The sequence below is a fragment of the Rhinoderma darwinii genome, chromosome 5, assembly GCF_050947455.1.
Source record: "Rhinoderma darwinii isolate aRhiDar2 chromosome 5, aRhiDar2.hap1, whole genome shotgun sequence".
NCBI classification, from domain to species: domain Eukaryota; kingdom Metazoa; phylum Chordata; class Amphibia; order Anura; family Rhinodermatidae; genus Rhinoderma; species Rhinoderma darwinii.
Genome location: NC_134691.1, coordinates 267329229 through 267341704, shown reverse-complemented (window position 1 = coordinate 267341704; position 12476 = coordinate 267329229). Strand labels below are relative to the sequence as shown.

General features: G+C 41.3%; 1 protein-coding gene across 1 annotated transcript in view; it reads left to right on the top strand.

Moving 5' to 3' along the window:
• Positions 1-12476, top strand: part of ACP3 (acid phosphatase 3) — a 51931-nt gene that overhangs the window by 17763 nt on the left and 21692 nt on the right. Inside the window, exons 6-7 of the mRNA XM_075828597.1 lie at positions 1318-1416; positions 2534-2666. Coding sequence (XP_075684712.1) covers positions 1318-1416; positions 2534-2666 — 232 coding nt within the window. The remainder of the gene's footprint in view (positions 1-1317; positions 1417-2533; positions 2667-12476) is intronic.

The following is a 12476-nucleotide window of genomic DNA, read 5'->3' as shown; positions in this document are numbered from 1 at the left end:
GCCAAGTTATGACCATTTTTATATTTATGCAAATGAGGCTTTCTAAAGTACAACTGGGCGTGTTTAAAGTAAAAGTACAACTGGGCGTGTATTATGTGCGTACATCGGGGCGTTTTTACTTCTTTTACTATGGGCGTTGCGAATGGGAGTGTATGACGCTGACGAATCAGCATCATCCACTTCACTTCGTTAACACCCAGCTTCTGGCAGTGCACAGACACAGCGTGTTCTCGAGAGATCACGCTGTGACGTCACTCACTTCCTGCCCCAGGTCCTGCATCGTGTCGGACGAGCGAGGACACGTCGGCACCAGAGGCTACAGTTGATTCTGCAGCAGCATCAGCATTTGCAGGTAAGTAGCTACATCGACTTACCTGCAAACGCCGATGCTGCTGCAGAATCAACTGTAGCCTCTGGTGCCGATGTGTCCTCGCTCGTTCGACACGATGCAGGACCTGGGAAAGTGACGTCACAGCGTGATCTTACAAGAACACGCTGTGTCTGCACTGCCAGAAGCTGGGCGTTGTGAAGAGAAGTGGATGATACTTCTAGTCACAACGCCCAGCTAGTAAAAGAAGTAAAAACGCCCCGATGTACGCACATAATACACGCCCAGTTGTACTTTTACTTTAAACACGCCCAGTTGTACTTTAGAAAGCCTCATTTGCATAAATATAAAAATGGTCATAACTTGGCCAAAAATGCTCGTTTAAAAAAAAAAAAAAATGTTACTCTTATCTACATTGCAGTGCCGATCTGCTGCAATAGGAGATAGGGGTTGCAAAATCTGGTGACAGAGCCTCTTTAAGTATCTATTGTTTTATAAAATTTTGTAAAAAATTCACTTAGTTTAAGCCTATCTGTAATAACAAGGTTAGATGAAGGCCCCATGCTTATATGCATAATTTCTCTCCTCATCATGTGGTTTGTTACAAAAGTGGAATAGTTGACAGTAATCCACCCATCCACATGAGATAACTGTCGGATGTCAGCTATTTCTGGAGTCTCCCCTATAAACCTACAGAGTGTGCATGTTCATTTCAATGAGGATAAGGAACCAAGGATCGGGCATGTTGAAATCCAATATGACCGATCCTTCTCTCCCCAGACATCTGCTTTAGGGGAACAATTGAAAGGCTCCGATACCCATGAGATTGTCATTGCCCACTATTATTCCAAAATAAAAAAACACTATTGTGTTTGTATGTGATCCACTTCACCTCCATTTCTTTCCTTTATCATCCAAATCATGTTCTTAATGGATCAATGTTAACATAGGGGATATGCATAGTGGATAATATTGTATTTTTCTTACAGGACTTTCTAAATAGTTTACAAAATGACACTGGTTTCTCATCCGAAGACTTAACTGAAAGTAACAAGTGGTGGATAATATATGACGCTTTGCTCTGTGAGGTAAATATAATTACATTTTACATGTGTCGTATGTGCTACTAATAAATAGATTAAAAAGGGGTTTTTACTTTAACTATATACCACACATCATTTAAGGTCTACTACCATCCCATTATCCCCACCACATGCAACCTGCTATAAACCTTCTCCTTGGGAATTTGCCTTAAACATAGGTCATGGCACTAGCTGTGGTATTATTTAGGCACAGTATGGCACCAGCTGTGGTATTATTTAGGCACAGTATGGCACCAGCTGTGGTATTATTTAGGCACAGTATGGCACCAGCTGTGGTATTATTTAGGCACAGTATGGCACCAGCTGAGGTACTATTTAGGCACAGTATGGCACAAGCTGCGGTATTATTTCAGCACAGTATGGCATCAGCTGTGGTATTATTTAGGCACAGTATGGCATCAACTGTGGTATTATTTAGGCACAGTATGGCATCAGCTGTGGTATTATTTAGTAACAGTACAGCACTGTTAGTTGAACACTGTTATAACACTATTACTTCATGTAGGCACTGAATGTTACTGATAGATAGCACTCTACTTGGCACAGTGTGCACTATTATTTAGGTAATATTATGGCAGTTTTGCTTTCTATTTGTTCCCTTCCAAAAAATTAAGAGGACTCCTTTGTCTCCATGTCCAGGGGCAAGACTAACGTATCTTAAGAGATAGAGTGATTTGCCCAAAATTTATTAGGACACACCCCCCTTAATAAATTCCGAAAATCAATAAGCCTGCTGTATATTTGCACCCAAGTTTGCACCATTTTCACTCGTTTTCTTAATGTGGCTTATACTACGTCACTTTTATTGTCACTTTACAAAATATTCAAGTGACAAGAAAAGTCACACATTTTAACGCACATTGTTTGCACGTTACCATTTGCCAAACACTGCTTTGTACATGTGGGCCATGGTGGGTAATTGTCAATATGCAGCATGCTCCATATGTAGTATTGTGGCCTGTCTCCGCTAGAAGCCCTTTTTTCAGTGCATCTAGGAGAAAATATGGTCTGAAATATAGCACCCAATTCAAAACACACAAGCAGGTGTGAATGAGACCTAACTAAGATAAAGTGCACATGAAATGATGTCCATTTATTATAGCAAATTCACAATTACACGCTGCCAGACTGGGTAACCAAGGATGTCATGGACAAACTCTCTAAGCTATCTGATATTAGCATGTCAACTTTATATGGAGTATACAAACATTATGAGAAATCCAGGCTACAAGGAGGTAAGTTAGTTTTATTAAATTCCTCTAATTCTATATTTTAGTTGTCTGCTTTTGACCAGATCTATAACACCAATGTAACTTTAAAAAAAAACAGTTTTGCATTAGTTTGCTGTATTTGCAATATGCTAAGTTTGCCATAAAGGGAAAAAACACAAATCTATCAAAAAATGGGCTCACTCAAAAATCCACATGATGCGTGTCAATAATCACATACTATAAAAGTAGATACATAACTAAAAAAAAACAAGAAACACTGATTACCATATGTGACAACTGTGTGGGCATGTTACATTTAGGTTTTTGCATTTGACTTTCTATGCTTTGCACCCTAGTATACATACCTTACATATCCTGTGATTTAGGCATCTATATATCCTTGCTGCTACCACATTTAGTATATGCGACATCCTTTTAGTGTTCATGGTTTGTTTTAAATATATATATAATTAATAAAGTATTTAATTTTTGAAACGCAACGAGTGGAGTGTTTACCTTTATGTAGGTTGCTTGTGATATGGACTGTTATGGCACATTTTACTTCTAAAGGGTATTTCACATCTCAAGACCTTTCTATTACCATGTCCAAGCTTTCAACAATTGAGGATTCTGTGTATGTTTTTTGATTGTATTTAATGTCTTGTGGTTCCTTACATGTCTTCCACCTTTAATGCAAGTGTAGAACATAGATCTCCACCCCTTTAAAAGCTCCAAACTTTAATAATTACCCTACCAATACCAGGCAAAACCGCCAGATACCCAATTTTTTGGACCAATTTTCGCGCCATATTGGTGACATAAATTATATGACATAAAACTTTTTTCAAAATTATTGGTATGTAGATTGTAACTGAAGACCAAGTTGGCTTCATTAAAGGCCGACATACAAGGAGTTAAAATCAGATTGCTATCTCCAGAGATGCTCATTTCCTGAGATGTGGAAAGATGGAGATTCCTAGAGACAGTCCTAAATAAATTTGGTTATATTTTTGTAATTAAATATTCGATATTATCTTTATATACCAACCCTTCAGCATTAGTATATACTTACAGTTTATTTTCAATATAAGCAACGGGACACGACAGGGATGTACCTGCTGAAATGATTACAAGATCTCCAGAGGTTAAAGGTTTATTGGTAGGTGGTAAAGAACATAAAATAGGCTTATTTGCAGATAATGTGATAATATTAATAAGCCAAGTGCCACTATCCCCTCTTAACGAAATCCCAAAGATTATTGGAAAACATTTCAATGTACCTTATTATAAATTGATTATTTCTAAATCATTACTGATGCATCTTTAGCTTCCCCATTCACGCCTTGTCTCATTCTAAATTTACTTGGACGGAATTCAGTATCCCATATTTAGCGATTAAATTGACTCCTCAGATATCTCAAGTTGTCTCTGACCTTTTGTCATCTTTAGAATAGGTCAGTAATCATTTTGAGAAATAAGAGTTATCTTATACAGTATTGCCAGAATAAACATTGTTAAGATGACAATGTCGACAAAGTTTTTATATCTATGCAAAACCATCCCATTCATAATTCCTCTTTCAACAAGGTCTCAGATTTAAACATTATTTTTCCATTTTACTTGGAATAGGAAAAGGGCTAGTGTAGCGTATAAAAATGAAGTTCTAGGAGTTCCTGATTTAGAAGCCTCTAGCATAGCTGCTATTCTAGACCAATTACAATGTTGTTGAAATTCCCTGAGAAATTATTTATGGTCTCAATTGGAAGATAAGGCTCATCTTTGCTTTTTATTTAAAGAGGCTCTGTCACCAGATTTTGCAACCCCTATCTGCTATTGCAGCAGATCAGCGCTGCAATGGAGATAAGATTAACGTTTTTATTTTTAAAAAACGAGCATTTTTGGCCAAGTTATGACCATTTTTGTATTTATGCAAATGAGGCTTTCTAAAGTACAACTGGGCGTGTTTAAAGTAAAAGTACAACTGGGCGTGTATTATGTGCGTACATCGGGGCGTGTTTACTTCTTTTACTAGCTGGGCGTTGTGTATAGAAGTATCATCCACTTCTCTTCACAACGCCCAGCTTCTGGCAGTGCAGACACAGAGCGTGTTATCGAGAGATCACGCTGTGACGTCACTCACTTCCTGCCCCAGGTCCTGCATCGTGTCGGACGAGCGAGGACACATCGGCACCAGAGGCTACATTTGATTCTGCAGCAGCATCGGCGTTTGCAGGTAAGTCGATGTAGCTACTTACCTGCAAACGCTGATGCTGCTGCAGAATCAACTGTAGCCTCTGGGTGCCGATGTGGCCGACACGATGCAGGACCTGGGGCAGGAAGTGAGTGACGTCACAGCGTGATCTCTCGAGAACACGCTGTGTGTCTGCACTGCCAGAAGCTGGGCGTTCTGAAGAGAAGTGGATGATACTTCTCGTCAGAACGCCCAGCTAGTAAAAGAAGTAAACACGCCCCGATGTAACACAATACACGCCCAGTTGGACTTTTACTTTAAACACGCCCAGTTGGACTTTTGCAAGCCTCATTTGCATAAATACAAAAATGGTCATAACTTGGCCAAAAATGCTCGTTTTTAAAAAATAAAAACGTTACTGTAATCTACATTGCAGCGCCGATCTGCTGCAATAGGAGATAGGGGTTGCAAAATCTGGTGACAGAGCCTCTTTAAACAGATTTTACCCTGGGGAAAGTACTAAAGCTCAATACATGTTGAAATATGAAAGGGGAAATTTGGGCGATTGCTATACTTTTGATAAATAGAAAAAAGCATCTAGTTTGGCCTATGTAACCTATTAATGCATAACTTATACAGAATTGATGAGAAAATCAATTTAAAGCCCTGTTCACATGACACTGTGGACATCCATGTGTCGTAAACACCGGGAAAAGTTCCCACCGTATACCTCCGACAGAGGGCTGCGACGTATCCCATTATACAAGCATAGAGTGTGAAACGTTGCCGATAGTGTCCCATTGTAAAAGAAACGTATACCACGCAGTATGCAGGTTTTTTACCATATACAGTTCTATGGAATAGCATAGTCTATTATGCTATAGCATATTTTTTTTTTTTCAATATACCAATATATACTGGCCCGACGGAGGCCAAAAGGACATTCTTGTGGCGTCTGTTGGGTAAGCTTAGTGTGTATGTCGGGAGCTTTTCCTGGGAAGGGATGTGGTTTGATCAAAATTTAACTACATATGTGGGGTTCCTGTCCGATACTTTCAACTATTTGCAAAGATATGTTTAAATTGCTTTCACAAATTTTGGACCTAAAGATAATGGAAGACCCTGCCCTAGAGGTTATAGACGTGCATTTGGAGGAATTTTCCCTTTCTATTAGGGTGGTAATTCATCACATTCTCATTCATACAAGAATCTCCATACCCTTTTGTTGGAAATCTTCCATATCCCCTTCCATTAATGATAATATTAGTAGAAATAACTGTCCTTGTCATTATAAACTTCTCTTTCCACGTCCTCTGTAGCACATCATAAAACTCTGACAACCTGGAAACCTTGGATATTGTCTAAATATTATCTGTGATCTGATCTCGCAACATTATATTCTTTTACTTTGTAATCTAGCACTGTCTCTGAATATTTAGGTATCATTTTATTGTTCTGTTTACCTGTTGTATTGGTTGATAGAAGGTTTTCTAGTGACTTTTTTATTCCCCCGCTCAAGTCTGTACATGTAAGAATAATATGATACTGATATTGTAGAATGACGCACATGTAGCACTCTGTGGGGATTTGGTGCCTCTCATTTTGCTTTTCCTTTGTAAATGTTTTAAAATCCTATGAAACATTTTATGCAAAAAGAGATGTAATATTCTGATTTCCCCAGTGAAATAGTTGATTGTGGGGGTCACAGCTCAATGCACACAAAGTACACTTATTTCCATCAGTAATTGTGACCTATAAAGTTAATTAGTTTAGTCCCTAACATGTAATCTAATAAAAAGTAGGATAAGTCTCTAGCTGCTTTTAAGAGGGCAGTGAGCCCCCCTACATTATGGGTCCATGTACAGCTGCACAGATCACACATATGACATGTCCATCTCTGTTATCTCCTATTTGTCTAGTACAAAGTGGTGTGAAATCTACCAATTTAAAGAGGTTACCCAAGAATTTTATATTAACGGCCTATCCTTAGGATAGATCATCAATATCAGATCAGTGGGGGGTCCGACTCCCGACACGCCGATCAGCTGAATAAAGGGGCTGCAGCGCCGAACGCCGCAGCCTCTATATAGTTTACCTCTATATAGTTTACCAGCCACATCGCCGTATACATCCGTACCAGCTGTGCCATGAATGGGACTGAGCTGCAATCCCAGGCACAGTGGCTATGGCTGTGCCTGGCAAACAGTGAAGAGGCCTCTTCAGTCATCTGATCAGCAGTGGGTGCCAGGAGTCGGACCCCACCGTTCTGATAATAAATACCTCTCCTAAGGATAGGCCATCAATATAAAAAAGTCCGGGGAACCCTTTTAATGTGTTTATAACCACAAATTCATAGTCTTTTTAGTTTGATTTGGTTTGTGCCGCATATTATTCCTCTTCCCCAGCTATTATGTCAAATTCCGACAAGCAATGTACATGTTACCTGATTATCTGCTCTCCTTGAGATAATAAATACAGGCTATATGCATGTTTATTCTACAGTTCTTTGAACCCTCTTATACAGGAATACCTCCCAAAATGTGTAGTTCCTCGCCATTAATTAAAATTTCCTCATATTCTTCCACAAAACAATGAACCACAGACAGACTAAGAGGGCTTAAAGGGCACCTGTCACATTAAACATGTGGTCCGATCTAGGGGCAGCAGCAGTGGCGCAACTACCGAGGTAGCAACCGTAGCGGCTGCTACGGGGCCGCAGCTTGAGGGGGCCGTGCCGACAGCTACCCTGTCTTGCAGTAATTGTACCTGTGTCTATAGCACGCCAGTACAAATACATGCATTAGTGTTGAATGCCCGGGCATGTTCCGTGCCCGACCATTCAGCGCCTTACAATGACGCTGATTGGCGGGGCAAAATGACTTGCCTCGCCAATCGGCGCCTTTCAACTACGCTAGCGGTACGATTACGTCATCACGCCGCTTCCATGCTTGAAAGGCGCTGATTGACGGGGCAAGTCATTCTGCCCTGCTCATCAGCGCCTTTTAACGACGCGATGTTCAGCTCCAGAAGAGAGCAGATCAGCATTGCCATCAGATGGCGCAGGAATGGGATCATGTGAGTATGTGAGTATATACAGGGGGAGTTATATGTGAGACACTATATATAGGGGTGGGCTATATGTAGAACACTATCTATAGGAAAGCTATTTTTAGGGCACTTTCTATAGGGATGGGCTAAATGTGGGACACTATATACAGGGATGGGTTACCTGTGGGGCACTAGCTACAGGTGGCTATATGTAGGACACTGTCTACAGGGGTGGGCTATATGTGGGACACTATATACAGGGAGAGCTATATGTGAGACACTATCTACAGAGGTGGGCTATATGTGGAGCACTATCTATAGGAGAAGCTATATGTAGGGCAGCACAGTGGTTCAGTGGTTTGCACTATTGCCTTGCAGGTCTGGAGTCAATATGTAGGCACCATATACAGAGGGCTGTATGTGGGGCACTATCTACAGGGGCTTCTATGTAGATCACTATCTACAGAAGCTCTATGGGGGTCACTATATACAAGGGGCTATGGGGGCACTATCTATAGGGGGCATGGGGTGTGTGTGTGTGTGTGTGTGTGTGTGTGTGTGTGTGTGTGCGTGTGTGTGGGGGACATAGTGTATGGTACTATTATAAATCAGGGACACAGTGTATGGCGCTATTATACAGTAGTTAGAGGTGCAGTGTAACAGCATCTCCCAGTATATCTTTACTATTGTTTGGGTCATGCTGGGAGCTGTAGTTTTACGCCGTATACGTCAGAGTTTGCACTAAATTGAGCTGTATTTGTTCTGGTGTTGTATATATGTACTGATCTTGGTTCTGATGCTGTATGTAAGTACTGAGTTTTGTTCTGGTGCAGTATATATGTATGAGATTGGTTTTGGTGCTGTATATATGTAATGAGCTTGGTTCTGGGGATGTATATATGTATTGAGCTTGGTTTTGGGGATGTATTTATGTACTGAGCTTGGTTGTGGTGCTGTATATATGTATTGAGCTTTGTTCTAGGGATGTATATATGTACTGAGCTTGGTTTTGGTATTGTATATATGTACTGAGCTTGGTTTTAGTGCTGTATTTACGTACTGAGGTTGGTTCCAGTGCTGTATTTATGTACTGAGGTTTGTTCTGGTGCTGTATATATGTATGGGCTTGGTTCTAGTGCTGTATTTGTGTACTGAGCTTGGTTCTAGTGCTGTATATATGTACTGAGCTTGGTTCTGGTGCTGTACATATGTCAGAGCTTGGTTCTAGTACTGTATTTATGTACTGAGCTTGGTTGTGGGCTGTATGGCACTATCTACAAGGGGGAGGTGGGGGCGCTATCTACAAATGGGGTGTGACACTGTATATAGGCGGGGTTATATAGCACTGTCTACAGGGGGGCTGTATGGCACATTCTACAGGGGGCACGATTTATAAGGGGGGGCTGCTTTTGCCACCCGGGGGGCCCCGGTCAAGAGTTTTCTATGGGCCCAGTATTTCCTAGTTACGCCCCTGGAAAGCAGGTTATAGAGTAGTAGGAGCTGAGCAGATTGATGTATAGAAAGATGATGTAAGAAAATATTCAGGATAACCTGTAATTTAGTGATTTAAATCCCTGCTAACTGTGAACTTAAGAGTCCAGTGGGTGATCCTTCTCAGTAATTGGCAGCTATTTCTGTATTCGCACTCATACAGGAAATGCCGTCAATGAATGGTTAAGCCCGCCCACTGGACTCTTTAGCCCACAGTGAGCAGAGATTTAAATTAATAAATTAAAGGCTAACCTGAATCTTTTTGCACAAAACTATATATTTATCTACTCAGCTCCTCCTGCCCCATAACATGCTGCCTACAGTTTGGACAGCATGTTCAACAAGACAAGTTCCCATTAAAAGGGGTTTTCCGGGACTATAATATTGATGGCCCATCGTGAGATCTACATTGGAGCTGTAGACACAAAATTGTAGACATTTTTAAGCAAGACTATTTGCAAAATTGCTTAAATTATTTTTTTTATTCTTTTGTTATAACAAATTTGTTATTAAAAATTACATTTTTGGAGTCCCAACCAACCCCCATGAAAGACAGGAGAGATAAAAAGAGAAACCCTCGATCCTCAAAGATTAAATCTTTCTTGGTTCATTTGGTAACATCCACATCTGCAACAACACAGTTCTAACAATCAAAGCTCTACTCATGGCAATAATAACATACTTTGTAACTCGTAAACCTTGCCTACTACCAAAAAATGGTATATGCAAATAATAAGTATATGCAAATAATACAGGTATGTCCACCAAAAACATAATCTATTATTCCAAAGTAGTGTTTTACATTAAAAAAAATTCACTCATTATTTTTTTTCTCTGTCCCATATTTTAAAGAAAAGATTATTCAAGGGATAAGGTTTCTACTTGAACCTATTTAAATGTTCTTATATGTCCCTAAACCCAAAGGCTTTTTGCCCCTTCTAAAAAAAGAGTTCCAACAAGATATTATTTTCAGCTTCAACCAAGCACCTAAAGTCATGGAGCGTGGCCGGATGTCTGCTTGAGTAGACGTGCTTCACAGGGCTCCCGAGCTCCCTGACTCCCTATCCTGACGAAATCGTGGCCATCCTGGTTGCATAAGCGATTAAAAGTGCAGGAATAGTGACTGTGCCCCCCCCCCCCCCCATATCTGTACCTGTGAGTAGTTCCAGTTTTGGACATTGTGGGCCCTCCCTGGAGCGGGGTGGAGACGAGCAGCACTTCCGGTTGGCGTATGGTCGGCGGCTGAGACAGGCCACTTGCTCGAACAATATCCTCCCTGTGGAGACCTGTGCTGGAGGAGGTTAGTGGCGGAGTGGTAGAGACGGCTCTGTTCCAGGAACATTAACCCTGCACCATCCATATATCGCCGGCATCGAGTTGGGTGTCCTGCGGTACTGTTACGCTGCCGCCCATAGCCACGCTATCTGAGCGGGAATCCAATTGAAAGAAGGAGGAATCTTCCCTGGTGCCTCAAGGGCAATTGTTAGCCCTAAGACTACACTACCTGCACTACTATTGGATTTTGTACATTTACCATATTTATTATATACCCAGATCTGGGTCCTACACTGCTTCCCTGTACGACATTATACTGCAGCAAGTAGGCTTGTTTCATCCCTTGCTCCTGATTACCCTCCATCTTGTGCATACCCTGAAACCTCACCTCTACATCATGGGAGGTAGTAAGGCCGGAAAAAAGGGGAAGACTAAATCCATGACTGGGAACTATATACCCCCTTCTGATGATGAATCATTAGATGACATGGAGGATAATGCTTCTTGTGCAGCCTTGTCTAAAATGAAAGCTAATGCAGTGAAGAAACTGGAACAATTTCTCAGACCTATACGTCTTCCTGCCTCTCCAGACCCGTCTCTGTCCATATTTGAGGGATCCCTGAGTCCTCCGAGACCGATATCCCCACAGGACCAGCCTGTTTCCTCCTCACATGTGGATAAAAAATGTGCTGAACTATTGTCGGCCATTAACTCCTGTCAAGCTATGCTAGTTACATAAGTGGATGAACTAAGTCAAGATTTTGTTATACTGAGGCACAATATGCATAAGGTGCAAAATCGTACTACTGAAACAGAGCACAGGATTTCTGAGGTGGAGCATACTCTACGCCCTATTCAGGCTCAAATTGTGGATCTAAGGAGGCAGGTTGAGGCCTCGGCTGAGAGCGCTGATGACTTTGAGAATCGACAGACGGAATAACATCCGCATACTGGGGTTAACTAAAAAGTCGGAAGGCGCACACCCAGTGACTTTCCTGGATTCCTGGAATGATGGTTAAAGGAGATCTTTGATGCTACTGTCTTTTCTGCATTCTTTACTATTGAACGGGCACACAGGGTCCCTGCTCTCCCTGGTCCCCCAGGTGGTCCTCCTCGTTCTCTTCTAGCTCGGTTGTTACACTTCAGGGACAGAGATGCCATTCTCCAAGCAGCAAGGCGTAAGGGAACTATTCTTTATAATACCCAACGTCTCCAGCAACTCGGATATCTCAGTTACTATACGGAAGCAGCGTGTACGATTTATGCAGGTACAGAAGAAACTCCAAGAAAAGGGGTACAAGTATGCTATGCTGTACCCTGCTAAATTGAGGGTGATTGATGGCCCTACTGCGAGATTCTCTCTCCCTCCTTTCTTATTGCTTTGTTTTATTTCCCACCCCCACCACCTTTAAGCGGGGTCAGCTCTCGGGACTGTGCTAATGTGTTAGCTGTTAGCTTAGTCAGGGACCACTGTTCTCTATTTTTATTTCAGTTAGTGGGTAAGAGTCTACACTTGCAGAGTTTAGTGCTTGACAGGGATTGTTGGGGTCTTATTTTTCTTGTATTTTACGGTTCCATGATACTTATGATGGTTGCTTGTGTGAATGATTGTGCTCTATTTTTCCCTCCCTTCCCATTTTATGATCGTTCTAGGTCTCCGGCTGCTTCCTGTGCTCCAAGCGTACTATGGCTCCAATTAAAGTTTTGAGCTGGAATGTCCGTGGGCTTAATTCTAAATTTAAACGAGCTTTTGTTTTAAATTTTGTGAAGAAACTTTCGCCTCATATCATATGTTTGGAAGAGACATATTTAACCGGACAAAAAATTCT